At 40.2% G+C, this 21,316-nt stretch overlaps 1 protein-coding gene and 1 long non-coding RNA gene across 2 annotated transcripts in view; one reads left to right on the top strand and one right to left on the bottom strand.

The window, feature by feature from the left end:
* Window positions 1–21,086, bottom strand: part of LOC102921878 (alpha-2-macroglobulin-like protein 1) — a 43,297-nt gene extending 22,211 nt beyond the window's left edge. Inside the window, exons 1-17 of the mRNA XM_006987853.4 lie at window positions 20,941–21,086; window positions 20,455–20,638; window positions 19,802–19,958; window positions 18,276–18,328; window positions 17,539–17,559; window positions 15,495–15,663; window positions 14,937–15,021; window positions 13,236–13,353; window positions 12,082–12,193; window positions 11,689–11,798; window positions 11,198–11,356; window positions 10,082–10,309; window positions 9,066–9,120; window positions 7,757–7,902; window positions 7,057–7,206; window positions 1,857–2,027; window positions 949–1,096 (exon numbers count right to left, since the gene is read on the bottom strand). Coding sequence (XP_006987915.1) covers window positions 949–1,096; window positions 1,857–2,027; window positions 7,057–7,206; window positions 7,757–7,902; window positions 9,066–9,120; window positions 10,082–10,309; window positions 11,198–11,356; window positions 11,689–11,798; window positions 12,082–12,193; window positions 13,236–13,353; window positions 14,937–15,021; window positions 15,495–15,663; window positions 17,539–17,559; window positions 18,276–18,328; window positions 19,802–19,958; window positions 20,455–20,638; window positions 20,941–21,005 — 2,131 coding nt within the window. The 5' untranslated portion in view covers window positions 21,006–21,086. The remainder of the gene's footprint in view (window positions 1–948; window positions 1,097–1,856; window positions 2,028–7,056; window positions 7,207–7,756; window positions 7,903–9,065; window positions 9,121–10,081; window positions 10,310–11,197; window positions 11,357–11,688; window positions 11,799–12,081; window positions 12,194–13,235; window positions 13,354–14,936; window positions 15,022–15,494; window positions 15,664–17,538; window positions 17,560–18,275; window positions 18,329–19,801; window positions 19,959–20,454; window positions 20,639–20,940) is intronic.
* LOC121828137 (uncharacterized) lies at window positions 928–9,145 on the top strand. The gene is made up of 3 exons (XR_006070629.2): window positions 928–1,060; window positions 1,500–1,575; window positions 9,014–9,145. It is a non-coding gene; the product is annotated as an uncharacterized LOC121828137 (long non-coding RNA).
* Window positions 21,087–21,316: the final 230 nt, after the last annotated feature.

The following is a 21,316-nucleotide window of genomic DNA, read 5'->3' on the forward strand; positions in this document are numbered from 1 at the left end:
CTCTTGACTGACATGCCCGTACCTGCCAACTCTGCCCACTGGCATTATTTTTGTGGAAAATTTCAGTGGTATTAATAGTTCTAATTCTCCAGAACATTTTCCTTTACAAGAGTGGCCTGTAGGCTGCGTGTGATGCACTTAGTCAGTGTTTTACATCAAAATAGCCACTATAGAGCTGGACGTGGTGGTGTATGCTTGCAAACCCCAGCATTTGAATCAAGATAATCAGAGGTTCAAGGTCATCCTTGACTACATAACAAGTTTGAGGCCAGCCTGGGCTATGTGAGATCCTTTTTCAACACAAACAAGTAAGTGTTGTTGAGCTGTCTTACACCATGTCTAGTTGCTGCTTGCGTTATCCTGTATAGTTGACTTCATGTCTATTTTGAGGCCAGCCTGGGCTACAGAGAAAGACCCTATCTTAAGAAACAAACAAACAAAAATTTAAAAAGGTAATGAGCTGGGCGGCAATGGCGCACGCCTTTAATCCCAGCACTCAGGAGGCAGAGGCAGGCAGATATCTGCGAGTTCGAGCCCAGTCTCATCTACAGAGCGAGTTCTAGGATAGCCAGGGCTACAAAGAGAAACCCTGTCTCGAAAAAAAAGGGGGAGAAACCCTTGTCTTCTTCTTCTTTTCTTCTTCTTCTTCTTCTTCCTCCTCCTCCTCCTCCTCCTCCTCCTCTTCTTCTTCTTCTTCTTTCTTCTCCTTCTCCTTCTCCTTCTCCTTCTCCTCCTTCTTCTTTTCTTCTTCTATGTCAGAAGCTAATTATTCTTTATGGTCAAAGCTATTTCCAGCCTGTCTTGTTGAACAGTGGTTATTCTAGTTCCTACTCCAAACCATCATAAATCATCTACAAGATCTGTGTTTGACATGGTTTTATCTTATATAGACCCAATCCAAAGAATTCTACTGAATGTTACTCTAACAGGAAATTCTAGATTACCCACAGGCAGAAGCAGCCAGAGCGCCCCCGCCGTACATCATCACCGGTTCTCTTGGGTCATCAAATGTCCTCAGCAAGTGCAGGTTTTCCTGGGATGAACACAGTTCCGGTTTCCGGTAATGGAAATTAGTAAAGATTTTCAGACCTATGTCCTTTCAGAGAAAGAAATGAAAAGTTTTACATTACTTTCCTGAGAAAACCATGAAAGGCCTACAGTCACAGTAAACAGACAATAAATATAATATTTTCTGTGTTAGCCATGATCCAGTGCCATAGAAATAAGTCTCCTTAATTTGACTTACAAAAAATTCATAATTTGGAAGAAAACCAATAATCACTATTATTTTTATTATTATTAATGTGCTACTATTTTCATTTTTCTCCACTTATGCTTAAGGGAATACAAGAAATCAGCACCACTACTGTCTTAATTAACAGCAAACATGCATGCACACATGCACATGCATGTCTACACACAGTGCACACACAGTAAACAGCAGAGTTGGGACTTGAACTAAAGCTTGTCTGACTCAGTGTCCTCTTCTTAAACCCTAGGATTCTGATCATAAAGATCTTGGATGACCCCTGAGCACATGTAGCTGACAGCCTCTGCTTATGTGGAATACAGACTGTGAGTTATCTTCTTGTTTTAACTATTGATGCATGAGAGGTATTGCAATACATTGAACACCATCTCATTGCTTCTCATCTTGGGTTCCATGATTTTTGCCACGTAATTTCTTTCCAGCAAACAGAAAAAAGCCAACGGGATTAGCATGCCTTTTTTTTTTTTATGAGTACTCTGTCAGCACAGTATAGAAAGAATCTGCACAGTGAGAGAGACATGGTATGGGGGCCTGACCACTAAAGCTACCATAGGGATGTTCTGCAGACTTATCTGTGTGATCTTACCCTGAGAAGATTAGCAATGTCTCCATCCCAAACATTGCTTGCAGGTGTATAATACAGTCCATTGTGGAACAATTCCTTCTGAGGGATGCAGGGGTCTACTTTATCATCATCCAGGTTGAGACCGTGGTAGAAGTAACCATATTGATAGATATTTGGGAGCAGGTTGTATACCTAGGAGAGGAAGATATGGTCCTTGGTGATTTTAAGCATCCCTTGCATAATTATAAGATTGGAAAAATTTGTGTCATAATGGTTTATTTCTGAGTCAACTTTCCAAAAATTCAAATGAGGAGACTAATTTTGTTTTATGCAGTCCATGCTATTTGCAAGCTTTTCTGGCTGATGGTGCAGGATTTGGGATAGCAAATAAGCATGAGGTCTTTGAGAACTCTTGGTTTTTCCAAAGCCTAGCACACAGATAACTACCTGAAGTTGTAATAGTAGAGCTCTCAGACCTGGAGGGTGATGTCAACTGCTTGAATCCAAGTATTAACATATTAAAACCATCCAGCTAAAATACAGCATCAAGGAATGAAAGGAATGAACAAGCAATCAAAGCACTTTATATACCAGTATGAAAATATTCTTATGAAGCCTGGTGCTATGTGCAACAAATATGCACCAATAAAAAAGTGAACAAGGAGTGAGATCAATGACTTATACTTTCGCCATTGTGAGGGATGGTGACTATCCCTGTAATCTTCTAGTTGTTGGTAGAATTATGCATGCCATGTTCTGAAAGACTGAAAAAAATCGAGGGTATGTAAAACTGGAGGAAAGTGTAAGACACTACATGCACAAAGGGAGAATGACACAAAGAAATGAGAAGAAACACATATCAAATTAACTCTGGTTAAAAAATACTCGGGATTGGGGATTTAGCTCAGTGGTAGAGCACTTGCCTAGCAAGCACAAGGCCCTGGGCTCGGTCCTCAGCTCTGAAAACAACAACAACAACAACAACAACAACCACTCGAACAGCTTGTGTCACAACATGAACCATCTTCCCTGGACACAATAGCTCCCAGGAAATGGGAAGGACCTGGAGTGAAGGGGCCGCTTCCATTCACTGAAATGCATGACTGACAGGGGGCGGCTATCAGGTGGGTATAACTGATGGAGAACAGTGGTGTGAGCAGAGGAGAGCACTGGCCCTCAGAGCTGGTGCTGAAGGGAAGGAAGGATGTAACAGGATAAAACAGGGGACACACTGTAGCTAATGAAACTTCTCAGCCCAAATGATTATCAAATAGAGACAAGCATTCCTCAGATATTTCAGAATAAAGGAAATATTCCCAAATTGACAAGCAAGGTATTTTAAAAAATCACGAATCTGAAATTCAACAAAAAAAGGGTAAAAATGGGCAAAAACAAGGAAGAAATAATTGAGAATTAACTTAGAAATGACAAAAATATCAGACATGAACTCTAAAGACTAAAGACCCCAAGGGAAAAAAAAAAGACTGACAGAAACCATCCATTGTTTATTTGCTTCTGTTTTCTGAGTGGCCGTGAACTCCTGTGTCTGTCTCCCAAGTAAAGAGGATACAGATGCACACCACCACACCCAGCACACCAAGCTGATAGAAGAGAGATAGGGAACAAAGGCAAAAAGAGAGAATCAAAGCAGGTCACAGGCCAGCACAAGAGCATGAGAGCACATCAAAAAGAGCCAACACATGAGTGAAACATTTCAGGACAGGGAAGAATGAAAAAATGTTTAATTTTAAAGTCATAACTCAGGCTAAGCTTTGGATTTTCCTCACACAATAAATCCTCAGTGATATTTTACTAAAATTTATAAAGGGGGGGAGCCCTCCAAGGCCCCCAGGCAAAAAGATCAAATAACCTACCACAGGAAATAAGTTAGTCTGACTGCACAGTTCCTTAAAACAATGTTCTCAGTGAGGTATGGCGGGGCAGGGTTCTCAGGAACCCTAAAGAAAAGCACATCATCCCTTAACCTGTCTTTCACATAGTAAGGCATTCTTGATTTTTAAAAGTTTCTGTTTGTCTTGTTTTTTGAGATAGGCCTCAAGTAGCTGAGGTTGGCCCTCATCTCCTGATCCTCCTGCCTTTACCTCTCAAGTGCTAAGGTCACAGGTGTCCACCACCATGCCCATCTTCTATGTCAAGGCTTTAGAAGAATGATTCTGAGGATGAAAGTGTCACAGAATTCATGTGCCTTTCTGAGGAAGCTAGCAGAGAATATGATTTAGGTAACCGAAAGATGACTTGGAAATTGGGATAGCTCAGGGAACAAGAGAGAAACAAAGTTCTAAGCATGATATATTCTCCAAGGAAGGAAAGATACACCTTTAAGATGTGAGAAAAGGAAAGAAGGAAGCTGTCAAGACTATTGATGGTTGAGCTGGTCACTGGTGGGAGTCAGGGGCTGTTACTTGGAATGACTGGCTGGGTTTCAAGGTTAAACAAGAAAAAAGTGAAGCCATACTATTCTTGAGAAAGTTGTTACAATAAAATTTCAAAGCTGTGTGTGATGGTGCACACCTCTAATCCCAGCACTCAGAGGCAGAGGCAGGTGGATCTCTGTGAGTTTGAGGCCAGCCTGGTCTACATAGCCAGTTTTAGGATAGCCAGGGCTACATAGTGAGTCTCTCTCTCTCTCTCTCTCTCTCTCTCTCTCTCTCTCTCTCTCTCTCTCTCTCTCTCTCCCTCTCCCTCTCCCTCTCCCTCTCCCTCTCCCTCTCCCTCTCCCTCTCCCTCTCCCTCTCCCTCCCTCTCCCTCCCTCTCCCTCTCCCTCTCCCTCCCTCTCCCTCCCTCTCCCTCCCACTCCCTCTCCCTCCCTCCCTCCCTCCCTCCCTCCCTCCCTCCCTTCCTCCCTCTCTCTCTCTCTCTCACTCACACACACACACATACATATATTCATATATCATAGGTATAAAATAAGCTGATAATAGGAATGACATCTTTTTTTGTTTGTTTGTTTTCGAGACAGGGTTTCTCTGTGTAGCTTTGCTCCTTTCCTGGAACTTGCTTTGGAGACCAGGCTGGCCTCGAACTCACAGAAATCTGCCTGCCTCTGCCTCCCTAGTGCTGGGATTAAAGGTGTACGCCACCACTGCCCGGCGGGAATTACATCTTCTTAACACACATAAACATTTCAAAACCCATATCTGAGCAGAGCAATAACACTGGAGGGTTTTATAAAATAGAAATATTACTGAACATGAAGCAGTATAACCTAAAATAACAGAGTAATCCAAGATAAATTGTCTTTTACATGTAATTACAAAAGTCCCAGTATGTGAATTTTTGGCATAAAAGGGTAACTGTAAACAGAAGAAAAAGAAATTTCTGAAAAACGAAAATGGAGAAATCACTACACATTGGGGTCTACAGGGGGTTGAAGGTGGGGAGCAGGGCTGGGGACACAGTTTAGCGATGAAGACCTTGCTCTGCGTGCACCCATTCTGGCTCCAGTCCACCACCACAGCGAACAACAGACAGTGACAGCGGAGAAAAAAGCTTAGACATCTAACCTGCTTTACTACACTAATGTAAGCGATTGATTTTTAAAATCCTGGTAAAAACAGCAACAACAAAATATAAGTAAGAATAATGTGGCAGAGTATCAAAACCCAAACCAAACCAAACCAACCCCCTACAAAATCCACTTTACATGTAGCTGATAACTCAGCAAATAATGGGCCAGCCAGTAACTAATAAGGAAAAAAGTATAAAAATATAATTAAACATAAAGGAACATAACAGTTGATACAGAGAACGTATTTCTTAAGTCATAAAGACTTCCTTCGTTTTCCACAAAACCAACTTTTATAAAACAAGCATGGAAAGTTGTGAAGAGACTGTCCTACGTAAGTCACTAGGAGCTCAAGTTCCACTGTGGTTTCTACTTAGGTAAGAATGAGGAAAGGATGCTGCTGTCCCCACGATGGAATACTGTGCTGGAATCATGCAAGGAGGCATGGGAAGGAGGGAGGGAGGGAGGGAAGGAGGGAGGGAGGGAGGGAGGGAAGGAGTGAGGAAAGGAAAAGGGAGGGAGTGTGAGAAAAAGAAAACTTTCTACTTGATGGCAATGTAATGCACAGAAACAGAGAACCAATGAAAATATAATTCAATTAATAAAGGAATTTAGCAATTTAGCAAAATGTAAATTATTATTCAGAACAGCTGCTGGGCACATAAGTAACAATAGAATATGTAGTAGGAGAAAACCTTTTTACAACAGCAACAGAGTTGTTATGACACCCTTATGAATAAACAAAGAATTTACATATGAAAACTATTTAAACTTTAGTTCATAAGTGACAGAAAAAACCATACTTGGAAAAATAAAAAGCCAAATTCTGAGTTACACTATTCCCCCATCAGGGGGCAATGCTGAAGTTAATTTGTAAATCCCAGGAAAATACCCATCAACATTCCCTCCTTGAGCCAGAGAAGTTAGAAGTAAGTTGATATTAAAAATCAACTAGAAGAGCAAGGGGTGGCCTGGAGTTGAGAAGCTTGGAGTTCCCTGGCCAAAGGAGTTGATTCCTACTGAAAAATTAATCTTTATCATTAGAGCTGTGGGACTGACATAGGAAAGGAAAATCCAGTGGAATGGAATGTAAAACTGAGAAACAAACATAATAAATATAAATTCAGTCCAGGGCTGTGTCTCATGTCACTTGAACAGAGATGACATGTCAACTGGATGTATTTTACCTAAAAAAGATGAACTAGACAAATATTTCATATTCAAGGAACCAGGGCTCCCAGAAAAAAAACAAAAAACAGTTTTTAAGGCTGGTACAAAGAAGATAAAGATAGGCCCGGGTCATCCTGGGCCAGGAAGTTAGTGATAGCTGAGAATATAATCTGACATTGTCAGATTATAATATACTTATAATCTAATATAAGTATATTATAATATACTTATAATCTGACATTGTCAAAGTGCACAGAGACCACTGAAAAACTCTCTCACTGCGATTTTAAAATACCTCATTGTTTTAGAGCTCTTAACCTGTTATAATCATCTATAGTGTTCTGCATTACTGTGAATGCTAGACAGGAAACTCGCGTAGTTAATGGCCTATGCTGGTAACTGAGGAAGGAGCACAGAGGCAAAGACTGATGCTTTCAAGAAGTCCCATCACAAGTAAAGGTATCCTCGAAGGGCAAGGCGTGCATCCACCCAGCTCAGGGACACTGAGGAACAAGGGTGCTTACCATGTCGGGTGACAATTCTTGTTCAGGTTTCAGCAGAAGGACACTTTTGTCCACTGCTCGCAGGGCACAGAAGGAGTCAGGGGCTGCTTGAAGACGTAGACGGGTGGTGGAGCCGGGCAGGTCCTGCTCCTTTGAGAATTTAATGCTAACCTGGGGTAGAGGAAGGAAAGCAATGAGGATAGAGATCATTACACATGAAGAAAATGCGAATAAATCTTGTCGTTTCCAAACAAATCATGACATTCTCCTGTCCATTCTCAGTTCCCTGTAGGAATAACTCCTTTCACCATGCCTCAGCTTCTCATGATCAGGCATCTTCAAGATAACTATTCACGACGCCCATCCTTTAGCAATTTAACCATGAGATTACTGTGTAAAGATTATGAGGTGGTCAGACAGAGACAGGGCTGTCAAAATGGCTCAGTAGGTAAGAGTGCTTGCTACCAAGCACTATTAGTAGCTTGAGGTCGATCTCTGGAAGCCACACAGTAGAAGGAGAGAACGGAGTCCTGCAAACTGTCTCCTGATCTCCACACGCTCACTTCATGGGCACGCATGCATGTGTGCATGCACACACACACACACACACACACACACACACACACACACACACTCAATAAGCGAATGAATGTAAAGACCAATGTTACAAAGGAGGTGGCAGGAAGCAAAATGCTCACTCTGCTGATATAAGAAGCATCACCTTGTTTTTAAAGCACTTGTCAATCTGGAGTCTGACACTATCGGCAACGATTTCGCCACTGGGGTGGAGGGTGTAGACAAAGAGGACAGCCTCTGGTGCCAGATCAGCACTGATGCTGATTGGGAAAGAGAAGTTTCCACTCCAGGCTGTGGGAACAGGCAATTCACAGACGACATGGTGTTGGCTCTAACTTACATCTCTGAGTTTTCTTAGATGAAAGAGAATGGTTTGTGGACAGAAAAAGTAAACTGGGCCTTCTTTAAATGCAAATAAGACGTGGGGACTTATACGCAGACGAAGACGATATTACAATAGGAATGTCTTAGACATCACTCTATAATATACAGGATTAACTGATAGAAATGGTACCAGCTAATTCTTGTCAACTTGACACAAACTAGAGTCACCTGGGAAGAGGAAGCCAATTAAGGAATTGCCTTCATCTGACTGGCCTGTGGGCATATCTATAGGAACATTTTCTTGACTAATGATTGATGTGGGAGGGCCCAGTCCACTCCGGTTTGTGCCAGTTCTGATAACTAACATAAGAAAAACTATATACAAAAGTACAGTAACTATATTCAATATATACAAGTAATAAATACCTAAACAATGTCTAGTTCATTTGTATTTGACAAGTCAGAGAAAATAATTCCATTATCTAGCCTATTGTATCTAATTCACTTTCTATCCTAATTAATCTTCAACCATAACTAACTAATCTTCAACTCCCTCAGAGACCCAAGAAGGAAATAATATTAGCTAACAAAAATAAAAACAGGAAGTACATGCAAGCAACTTCCAAAAATTTGTGACAGAAACAGCCAGCTGCTTGGACAGTCACCTGAGGTTTCTCCGCAGTGTTGGGACATCATCTTCAGCCTATAGGCTTAGCGTATCTGACAGACTCATTTGTGAAGTAGGATGTAGATAGAGTTGGGAGGTATAAGAAAGCAGGCTGGGCAAGTCGGTAAGCAGTGTTCTTCCATGGTCTCTGCTCCAATTCCTGCCCTAGGTTCCTGCCTTGAGTTCCTGCCCCCAGTTCCCTCCATGATGGACATATAAGATGAATAACCCTTTCCTTTCCAGGTTTCTTTTGGTCAGTGTTTTATACAGCAACAGCAAGCAAACTAGAACAAGATGATATGATAGAAAGGTAGCAATCTCCTGTTCAAACTATTCCGTATGTTATCTCAAGCCATGCTATCTACTACCCTCCAACTGCAAGTGGAAATAAGTGCCCTTCCTAACTTCTAGAAAAAAGCATGAAGATAAGATGCATATTTCAAAGCAAGTACATCGTATCTACCTTGGCTTCTGACTTCTTTCTGTCCACTGAGAAAGATGCTTCCTCTCGCCATCACCTGTACCAGACAAAGAAAACCCTCTGTGAGTATTGCTGCTAATATCATACCATGTCATCGTGGAGTGACCCCATGTGAATATTGCAGCTAACATCATGTATGTCATCGTGGACTGACCCTGTGTGAATATTGCTGCTAATATCATACCATGTCATCGTGGACTGACCCTGGGTGAATATTTCAGCTAACATCATGTCATGTCATCGTGGACTGATCTAGTGACTGTTCTGTCCTGTAACAAGGCAGCTTACACTAACAAATATTAAAAGGGAACTTCACATATCTTGGGTTGGAACAGAGAAAATTCCAGAAACTTTGTGAAGCCATCTAATGCACATGCAAGCTGGTGATTTAATCTGCCCATTGTCTATCCATTTGTCTCTGTTGCAGGCTGTGAAGGAATGCCCATAAGGCTGACCAGGTGACTTGATACACATGAAACTCTTTACCAGTGCCTCAAGCCTGCTACTCTAGTTGGTGAGTAATTGATTCCACTATTGTTTCCAGTTAGGAATATACAGCTGAGAACGCCAGGTCTTAGAGAGTCTGAACAACGTGTCCAAGGTGGACACACGTGTTTGACAGCTAGGAGAGAGTGGGGGATGGAAGTAGGAATGTCTTCATTTCCAAGTCTGGTTTCTCTCTCCGGGAAGCCTTGACGAGAGGAAATGAGAACAGCCTCCTTTACTGTTCATCATTTTGAACTTTCCATGTTACTCACCCTCACACATGCTCATAAATAATTGATGTGAAGTATAACAAGCTGGTCGAAGAAGCAAGTGCTGCAATATGAGTCCCAGATTGCCTGGGACCATTTTGCAGGCCTGTTCCTGTGTTCTTGGAGCCAGGAGTATTCAACAGCAAAGTGGGTAGATAGAGCTCACTCAGATTAACAAGGCCTGAGATTTCACCTCCTCAACCAGATTGTGCTGAATAGACAGATCCACCAGCCGAGACTTACCAAATAGAAGAAGTTTACACCTGAGTCATCCTTGTAGGCCTCAGGGTTTAGGGAGTAAAGTACGGAAACCATCTTCTCTCGATCACATGGGAGCTGCTTGGACTCAGCAACGATCTTCAGGAAGCTGTTGGTTTGGGAGTAAAAGCGGGAGACCGAGAAGTAGCCATCCAAATACTCAGGGTCCAACCAGCTGGGACGATGGCAGGTTCCAGGTCGGACATACATGGCCTGACATGACAGGAACAAAGGAAAGACTTTAGAATGACGGACCATTCCAAAGACAGGGGTATACTTGAGCAAGCAAGGCTTCTCGTCAGTAGGGAGGAACCTGGCTCACAGCTGTTATCTGGGAGGCTGGATGATGGCTCAGCATGCAAGGGCACTTGCTACCAAGCCTGACCATCCAAGCTTGATTTGTGGGGCCGTTGTGGTGGAAGGAGAGAACTGACTCATGCAAAGTAAGATAATGATGCCATTCTCTCTTTCTTGTATATAAAAAATGATCGTGGTTATATGACTGTCTAATTGGACCAACAGTGAACTGTTAGGTTTTTTATTTTTTAAGTACGTCTGCTGGAGGGTTGGGGCATGATTGACTATGTAGCCCAGTGTGGCCTGCAACTCGAGATTCTCCTGTCTCAGCATCTTGGGTGCTAGAACTACAGGCATCACTACCACATTCTGGCTTTTTACCTTTAATTACAGGCATCTCTACTATGTTCTGGCTTTTTACTTTTAATTAGTCAGAGAACTGGATATAAGTTCTGTGTCCTCCACCTGTACATGAGCCATGACAAACTGTTTAACTGTTTAACAGGAAGGAGGTCTCATAGCACCTCCCATCTATGCACAGAATTATGTCCGGGAAGAGACCAGATCTTCTTACATGTTGCTTCTACTTCCACAGCAGAAATGTTGGTCATGATAGAGTCACTGTAAGAGAACACTAGTATCTCACTGTCTGAACTCTGCTCTGAGCGAGTCCCTTCAGTAAGGGACAGGCAAGTTACAGAAAATACCCTACCCTCTAAGAAAGAGCCTTCTCACGCCCTGAGTCCCCAGCACTGGGCCTCTGCGGGATCCCTCACAGTCTCTGCCAGCCCTTGGATGTCTTACTTTCAGGCTGATCTGTGCATCGACTATCTCTGAAGTATTAATGGAAAATCGAGCTTCCCCGTTCCCATCTGTGGTGTAATTTCCTAGAAATTTGCCATTGAGCTCCAGCTGCAAAAGTTTGCTCCCCATCGGTGTATCATCAGGACCAGAAAATCTAAGCTGTACAAAAGCAGAAAAGTTAATGCTCTTATGACACAAAACTTCTCATTTCTACAGGAAAATTTCAATTCATGATAGTGATTACTCAACAGAAGTTACAGTGACTAGAAATACCCATCAACTAACGGTATAGATGTATTTACATATGAAAGGGGAGAGGCTGCCATTTTATACACGGCTTTCTTTTAGCCTAGAACTTTCCAAACATACCAGACATAGTAATGTTAAAAGTTGATTGTGAGCCTAGAAAAGAGTGTCTAGAAAATTTCAAGGGATAATCTGTGGACAAAGAAAACCAAACAAGGTCCTCTTAAAAGTCTAGTCAAACCTACGGTTCCAAAATAAGTGATCCCTCTCCTGTAGAAAAAGTCCATGTTCTCAAATCTCACGCTGCCAAGCACTGACGTAATAAAAATAGGGTGTGTTTTACTGATTTGCACACCTGTAAGAAATGATGAAACATAGTGTCAGGAAGGAATTAATCATTTGCACAAACTCCATCAGGGCAGGGCATGTATCTTAGTGGTAGAATGCTTGTTGCCTAAGTAGATGTGAGGCTATGGATTCAGTGGTTCCATTCCCCACAAAGCCACCTTTAAAGATGCTTCTTTTTACCATTTTGAGCAGTAATTAATTCATAATTAATAAATGATGTTACTAACTCCATTTTTTTTTCTCGTGGGCCACCATGTATTCCCAAGTTGTCCATAAAATACTATCATTACCTGTTCCAAGTTCTGTAACCATTACATTAACATTAAATGCCATGAAAAATCCAGAGCGGTATAGTTGGAAGACTTTTGTATTGACAGTTTGAGAAATACAGCCATCTTTCAGCTGAAAAAACAAACAGAGGAATAATGAAAAAAGTTAGGGATCCAAGAGTCTCATGGAATTTCAGCACGGGTACATCCCATCCCTGCACACCCAGGTCTCCCTCAGTAAGTTACTAAACCAATAAAAAAAAAAAAGAGTTAAAGCAGGAAGATGGAGTGGGAGAAGATGTACATCAAGAGGAGGGAGATATCCATACTTTACAGACTCAAGGACATTCTTCTCAAAGTAACGTAGGCACGAAACAATTAAAGGAGGAGAATAAAGCTAACCATATCCTAAGAATTAAGAAGCCCCCACCCCCAGAAGAAACACTAACAGCAGATGGACCAACACCCTTTAAATGAAGTACATCAATACTTGTTAAGTCTATTATTTGAAATAGGGGAAATGTACTTTTTCACTACTAACAACAATAATTTAAAAAATGTAAAATTAATTATTTTTTTAAAAACTAACTTTTTTAGTTTAGACATGAGAAGGGTACACTAACTCATTTGACCCTCAAAACTATCACTTGGTCTAGGCAGTATTATTACATCCATCATGTAGACATATGTGTGCACATGGATAAAAATATATTTTAAAAAGGAATTAAAAAGATGAAAATTAAGATCAATGACTTATAGACAAAAATATATTAATGATGATAAAACCTGGGAGAAAAGGTGAGATTTTCATAAACAGGATTTAGAATGGAGGAGAACAGAGGTCTATGCACACAGAACACTCTGGATTGCAGCTGTTTCCAAATGAACTGCCTGAGAAAGGATCCTCCAAGGAAAGATTGTGGAGACCATCCAGATAGTACAGAACATGAGGAAACCAACGAGCTCCTTTGTAGGTCTAAAAACCTACAGGAAAAAGCACCTAGAAGCCAAGGCATTATTTTAAACATTGTGTTATCTCCATGTTCTTCACCTCACTTAGCTCTAACCTCTGGAGCCACACAAGGAAAGTGCTGTGAATCTTTTTGTAAGAGGAATAAAATCACTCTGAGAAGCGGAGTGAGAACATGCCTGTGGAGCAAGCCCATGGACTGTACCTGTGCAGTGAACTGCTCGCATATTTCCTTATTATCACTCTCACAATACCCAGAGGAGGAAAATTCTCTGCACACTCGGATCTGGGCTTTCCCCTGCACAGACTGGCCATAGGTGTACCTAGTGAGAAAATGTGTATCCATGATCACAAATGGGCAGAATCATAGTGACATGTATGGACTTCATCAGAAATCAAACATGAAGCCTTGAAACTGAGTGCTTCCATCTAATCAGCTATGAGGCTATTTTCTCCACAGAATTTAGGCAAATTTGGGCATTTGATTTATGAAGAGGACACGACTGATTTTCAAAACAAACAAACAAACAAACAAAACCAAGTTCACAGTTACATTCAGTTTTAGATGATTTAAAATATTAGTGAAGAAAAACTTAATGAGTAAAAATTTAAAATATATGTAATCTGTCAGAAGTATTGGAAAATGAGCTTTCTGGAACACTGCACTGAAACTCAGAAATGTCATGATCCTTCTCTGAGAGAGACAGACCTGATTCCAAGATTCCTTGGGGGAGATTATGAAGAACCCCCTCATGTGTTCACCAGGTAGCCCTTTCCAGACTGCAGCTTCAACATTCAAAAATATCCAAAGGTTAGTATTTCTATGTCTCCTGTTGAAGCATTCAACAGCTCTCACCGGGTGATTGTTCATAGGATGGCACAGTTATCAATCGACAGAATAACTGTGAAGCTAAACTGCCCAGGTGTAACTATCTGGTCATCAGAAGATTCACAAAGCTGATGTTATCCCAATACTCATGGCTTATCTTTCACTATAAAAATGAGTTGATGACAACCCCCATCTCATGACATTGTGGGAATAATTTTTGTAGCTGACATCTAATGAATATTAGCTGTTTTACATTATTGTTAAATTTTAAAAAAAGATATCACAGAAAGGATAAAGAGTGTCAGAAATAATTTCCCAAATAGAAGATAAATGTTCCCAAGAGCAGATAAGATGTTTTTATGTTAGGGAACTCAAATTCAAACTAAATTATAAACTTCTTTATTTCTATGATATTTTAATAGCTAATTTTCTTTCCTTCCTCCCTCCCTTCCTTTTTAAAAATGAGAACACTCAATGACAGTAAAGATTCAGTGAAGCCAGTACGTTCTTTCATACCAGTAGCTGGAGTTAGGTAAGCAACATGACATTTAAAAGACTAAAAGAATAGTATACATTTTGACTTGGTAATTACCTTTAGTGAAATCCTTCTTAAGTAAACAATTTTCAGTTCTAAATCAGGTTATTACACAGTTTTTCAGAAGATACTTACTACCAATGTTTTAATTACTAGAAAGTACAATGTAACAGATTACATGTTATACAGTAGAACAATAATTAAGTAAAATTGCCATTCGCATATGAAGATATGCTTACAAGGTAAGGAACTGGAATAGATAGAAAGACTAGCAAAGCGTAGAGACATGTGTTTTTTAAATATTAGATAAATTTGAAAGAAAAGAATAAATATAACCGGGGGAAATTTTCACAAAGTATTAGAGGAAAGTCAGCTATAATATGATTGGTAGACTATACTGTAGTTTGTTTTTATGCTTTTCTTTATATTTATCAAACATTTAAAATTTTCTACAATAAGTTTACTAGAAGTGTATAACTAGCATTTCATGATTAAACTTACATTAGTTTACCCTGTGGGGATAAATCTGAGTGAACACTTACTTTGCACATGCAGTCACTTGAAATTGATCGTCCGCAATAGTTATTGTCCCTGGTGCTCTGACCTCAACTTCAAATTTGGGCAATACTGAAAACAAAGAAACACACTTCAGCTGACAATCCCTAGACAGCAAAGCTCCTGCATCTAGAGCAAACTGTTTTTATGCATGCTGCTTTCCTTCAAGAGCCCTGAGGTGCACCGGGGTCTGTGATGGTACCTCATTAAAGATCAATTATTCTGTGGGTTTTGTTTGTTTTTGGTGGTGGCTTGTTTAGTTTTGTTTATTTTGGCTAGCCTCAAAAATGCACTCTTTTTTATATTTTAGCTCTTCCATCTTTTCTAGGAGAGTATCTGAATCTCAAAAAATGAGATATTTCTTAGGTGAGGGGAGTTGGGCAAGGATTAGAGTCAAGACTGGGCAAAGAACGGACTCCGGATGTGACAGAAAAGCAAGCAGCCGAGACCCAATGTGGCTTCAGGTACTTTTGCCCGGGTCCCAAAAGTTTTGTTCTGTTGCTTTGAACTCGTCTGTAGGAGAATCAGAAGCAGTACTCGGTTACCATCTTGATTAACGGTGAATTGATGCGCCACTGTCATTCCTGATTGCTTTCTTATGACAATTGTGTAATCCCCAAACACTGGCTCTGGACTCAGATGGAAAGAGAGCTGAGTGATGTTTCTGAGAGTGGTCACATTTTTCCACTGAAAAATCACGTTGTTTTCGGGATCCTTGAAAACAGTGAATAAAGGACAATCAGAGGTTGCATGTGAAAATTATGCTTTTCTTATTGTGAACGTTCTTCATAGTTATTGGAAGTAAGGAATGAACTACTATAATGCTTAATTAATGACCTCAAATCCATATAACTACTCCAACATATTCAAATTCAATTGATGTTTCTCATAAAACTAAAATTCATATGAAAAATAATTTATAACTGACACCTATGATTTTTATGTTTCCAAAGCAGAGTAGTATAATCAAGAAATTAAAAATTCAACACACTTAGTCCAGAATAGTGCTTCCCAAAGCAGAGTGGACTCATAATCAATGAGTGTATAAGGGACACCAGTCCTAACAAACATTGCAGATGACTCTCACAGGGGCTGGAGAGATGGCTCAGTGGTTAAGAGCACTAGTTTTCTTCTAGACTAGGTTCTATTACCAGCACCTTCGTGGTGGCTCATAACCATCTGTAACTCCAGTTCTAGGGAATCGGATGCCACCTTTTGGCGTCTACAGGTATTGCATGCATGTAGTGCAAATACATACATGCCAGCAAAATACCCATGTAGTTAAATCAATATATTATTAATTATTAATTTTATTAACAAGCAATTTTAATTAATTTGATTAAAATATTTTTTAAATTAATTAAAAATAAAATTGAAAATTATTTTTGTCAGAAATTTCTACCTGGTCTGGACAGTTGGTCATGGATTATCTAATAACAACCATGTAGAATTTCTATGATTTTAAAAAGCAGGGACAGTTATTAGAATGCAATCTTCTTCATTTACTGTGAGCACCTTGCCACACACAAGTTTACTTCCAAAAATATTTTACATTTTCCAACTCTGATTAAAGAGATCATGTTCAAAAGTTTTCTTTAAAGAGATTGTGTTTAACAGATTACGTAAGGAATCAGAACTGTCACAGACTATTTCAAACGTTTTGATGAATTGTTTCCCTCCGCTTTAGAGTTTGGAATATTCAATATCCTGGACCTCTTTTCCTTCAGGGCTGCCCACGAGACCCCACACTGGCTTAGATGTGAGTGGATGTCACAGAGAAGAATCAATTACTTCTAAACTACCAGACTTCATGTGCATTGAGGCTAAAACACCACACTCCACCACACTGGGTAACACGAGTGCTGCTCTGAGTGCCCACACGGACACGGTGTGACTGTGAATGGTGAACTTCTACTCATCTAAGTCAACGTTAATCGAGCTTTGTGTTTCTTTCGACAGAACACGGCGGTAGCCGGATCAGGTGCGAAAGCAAACTATTGAGTAATGCAGAGAACAGGAGACTGGCTGACCTGGGATTCATGTCATTTTAAGGATGTTACCAATATGAAAAGCTTAAGGTATCCAAATATCAGACAGGTCACTTGGGCGTTTGTGAGTATCCGTGTTTGTCCACATTACTGTGAATTATAAGCCTACATTCCATATTAACCTCCAGTTCACTAATAATGGCAGTACATATTGTATGCAGAGAAAAAAAATACAGGGATTGATTGCTATTTACAAGCAAGCTATAAGCACAACCAATTAAATAATAAGTGCAAGACATCTAATAAAAATCAATAAAATATGTTTATTCATCAATGGTGATATGATTTAGAACCATAACATACAGTGGGGAAAAATAAACAAGTTTCTGTTTTCAAATTCCTGGCACATTACTCTTCAGGATTTGTGGACAAAAAATAAGTATTCCTAGGTATCTTCAGAATTTTTAAAATTATATTTTAAACTTACTTCTAACCATTTGTTTCAGTCATCTTACTTTTTAGTTATATAAAACTAAAAACTGGAAGCACGCCATTCCTGATCTGGATGGTTTAAACTGGATATGGAAAGTAGATGTCTTACCTGAAGGGTGATTAAAGGGTACTGAAAGAAAAAAAACACAGATTAACACTTTAGTGAGATATTCTTTTGCCAAATAGTATTGCCCCCAAGTTTTCACACATGTATCATGCTTGGGTCCACTTCATTTTACCCTCTCCTGTCTGCCCACCTCCCCCTTCGCTTGTTTGTTTGTTTGTGTGTGTGTGTGTGTGTGTGTGTGTGAATAAATAGCTAAGTCTAGATTCCCTTATGAGAGAAATCATGGTATTTTCTCCTTCTCTCTCCCCTACTCTCTCTCTGTCCCTTCTCTCTTTAGAACCATTTCTCTACCTTCATGATATCCTGTTTCATGTCTCGTGTGTGTGTGTGTGTGTGTGTGTGTGTGTGTGTGTGTGTGTGTGTTTGGATGTAACTCTGCATATGAAAGAAAACATGGTATTTATCTTTTGAGTCTGGCTAATTTGACCTAACACAATGAACTCTAGTTCCATTCATTTTTCTGCAAATGACTAATTCCATTCTTTATGGCTGAATAAAATTCCATCATGTACATACACCACATCAGCTTTATCCACCCGTATGCTGATGGACATCTAGGCTGGTTCTGTACCTTGGCTATCGTGAATAGCACAGGAATAAGCACGGATGTGTAGGCATCTGAAGTATGCTGACTTACATTCCCGAATGGTGCTTTGCATAGCAATGGATTTGATTAGTAGATTTGAATTTCACTGTACCATCAGAAATCATGGACTCACCACGTCATCAACAGGTTTGAGCCAGGTGTTCAGTGTCACAATGCGAAAGTGAACTAAAAGGACAGAAGGCAAGGCCATAAAGTGTTCTTCTTGTGATTCCCACCTTACAGCCATGATTAATTAATTGCTTTTTCATCACAGAATACTGCATCCCCTTCCCCCTAGCTCTCATTTGACCCTTTGATGTCAGGAGTCCATGGGGGAAAATCTCTTATTGTATTTATTGTCCCTTTGTTAATGATTCCTGTTGTCTCCAATGCTGACACCAACTACCGTTAGAAACTTTTACCCTATTGACCATAAGACATAAGACTGGGATATCTTGGAACAGACTTAGTGACAGAATTATCCACAGAAGCACAACTATGAAACGTTTATGAGAGGGGATAAGTATATTTTTCCTTGAAAGTGATGCTAGCAAAATTAAGTTACTTTAACAGAACTACAAATGAAAGATGTTGGCTCTTGTGAATGTACCACTCATTCTAATATTTTAATAAAAGCAGTAAAGAGGATATCAGGAAGTGAACATCTCTCTTTAAGGATTATCTTTGCCATATTATATGTGAAAATGTCATAATGAAATTCACTGTCTTGTGTGCTGACTTTAATTATAAAAGAAAAGTGAAAGAAGTCTACATAAGCTGGCCATTTAGAGCACAGTAGAGATTCCTTGGAGGAACTCCCCTGCCCCAGACATGGCCATGTCAGTCAGAGCACAGTAGAGACTCCTTGTAGGAACTCCCCTGCCCCAGACATGGCCATGTCAGTCACAGCACAGTAGAGACTCCTTGGAGGAAACCACTTCTGACACAGTGGCATCAGCAGGTTCTACAACTGCCATAAATAATAAATGTTTGTTGTTTAAGCAAAAATAAAGTCTATTTTCAGCTATTTTTAAAAATCAGGACAGAATGCACAGGTGGTTTCATCTCTAAACCCTAAATTTTACAAATGAAGAAATTAAATCTCAAAGATTAGAATTTACTTGTCAAAAGTCAATCATTGATTAACAGAGCCAAAATTTGAAGCAAGCTGCTTTGAACTATAGCTTGGAACAATTGTAAAGAAAGCAGAAAGGCTCTGACTTTCACGTGTTATATCAATGAATATAAAAATAGAACAATAGAACCCATAAATGTTGCTGGTGACAGCTTTGTTGTGATCGGCACTGTTCATACAACGACTCTCATTTCTTCCCTGAAAGTCCCGAGAAACTTTCATTATCTCTACTCCAAGGATGAAATAATTGGCTTGAAAAAGAAAACAAATGAGCTTGTCAAATAGGCATGTTATGGACCAGTGGTTTAGATGAAACAATTACACGTTGCCTTCTGTGCTGGGAACCACTGTGCCATGAAGTCCTGTCAGTAGGATCTGTATACAATTTATGAACATCAGCTCCTGGTCTAAGGACACCATCTTATAACTAGAGATGATGGGAGGACAGCAGTCAATGGCATCAAAGACGAGCTTTACTAAATTTTATATGTTAATTTGGAGAACGTATTTTTAAAGGGAATTACCGGTGTCTCCAGGTTTGTAGATGGGTGTGTCTGTCTGCACAAAAGTTGCGTTCTCCTCAGCAGCGATTGCTACAGCTCTCCTTTCCGAGATTTTAAGGGTGTTTCCCTGAGCAAGTAATGTCACAAAGGCCAACTGCTCCGAGGATGTCTGAGACACCTGTTTATGTAGAAGAGCAGAGATGGGAAGATTGTGTGTCTTAATTTAGATGGTCAGACAGTCCAAGCCTTATAAACTCCTTACTTCCTAACAAAAACCTCACTGATCACCTGTTGAAATTATTGACTCGGTATAAGGGTCTTTTAAAATAAATCCAGGTTCCTGTCTTCTTGCTGTCTATTTCTTTTCATGTTGTCCCGAACCAAAGCCCTTCACCCTTAACCTTCATTTTCCTTTTAGACTCCATGAAACACATTCATTCTCTAAAATAGCAATCACCTTATCATTTCCTATAATAGAAAACTGTCAACAACAGCAGCAATATATGCTGTACATTAAAATTTTTCCTTTATTTTTGCTTCTCTTGAAATTTTCACATTTCCCCCCTTGATTTTGCAAATCACTCCAAATTAAGATTTGTTATTGAAAAGCAACTTTAAGAGAGTAAGTTCCCATTCCCACTTGCACTCCTGCTGCATTAAATTTGGTGCCTCACTTTGAAATTTGTGCAAGCATAGAAGTTCCCCGCTTCCACGGACTGGTCAAATATAGTAGTAGTGGATCCATCATATTCTAGGATGACGCTCAAGGACACAGACTCGTTGAGGTTCAAAAGATGAAGGCAGGCTTTTTCTGGGGAAAATCGCTGTACCACAGAAGAAACCCACAGGATGTATCGCCTGCACAAAGAGAACAGTCAGCACTTGGTCAAGTCGACCGTCCACAAACAGCAACTTGAGCTACGGAAGGATTTCCCGAACTGTACAGTTTTCACAGGCAGGATTATGATAAAACGGATGCTCACAATGGTGTCTTAAGGGCATCCATTCTCAGCACTTGGCTTTTGCTCAACACTTGGAGGGCAAACCCACACTCACTGAAGTTGAAATAGAATAATGAACCAACCAGATTTTAACATGGAATCTATTTAATGAGACGGTATTGCCAGTACTTGGATACAGAGAGTTTAGAATTCCCTTACGGTTCTGAAGCCACAGCATCAGCGAGATGAAGCAGAAGGGCACTGAGCAAAATGGTAGGCACCATTTTGTCCCAGCGCCTGACGGGTAACTCTGAACGAAGCGTTCTCTCCTCCTCTCACCAGAAGTCAGCTACCTAGGTGCTCCGCTTTCCTTCCTTCCTCTTGTGCTAACTCTGTCGTTGCTTTTATAGTCTCATAGAATAGAAGATCAATTACCTTTTGGAGACTGATCACTTTACATTGCCTCTCCTGTTACCTCGCCAGGGGTAACTTCCGGCTAAAGTTCGCTGGATGCTGGCCTGCGTGGAGTCGGCTGTGCAAGTTGGACAGGAAGAAGAGAAAAACAAAGAAAGCAGCTGTGTGACACGCAGGAGTT

This window comes from Peromyscus maniculatus, chromosome 3, assembly GCF_049852395.1.
Source record: "Peromyscus maniculatus bairdii isolate BWxNUB_F1_BW_parent chromosome 3, HU_Pman_BW_mat_3.1, whole genome shotgun sequence".
NCBI lineage: Eukaryota > Metazoa > Chordata > Mammalia > Rodentia > Cricetidae > Peromyscus > Peromyscus maniculatus.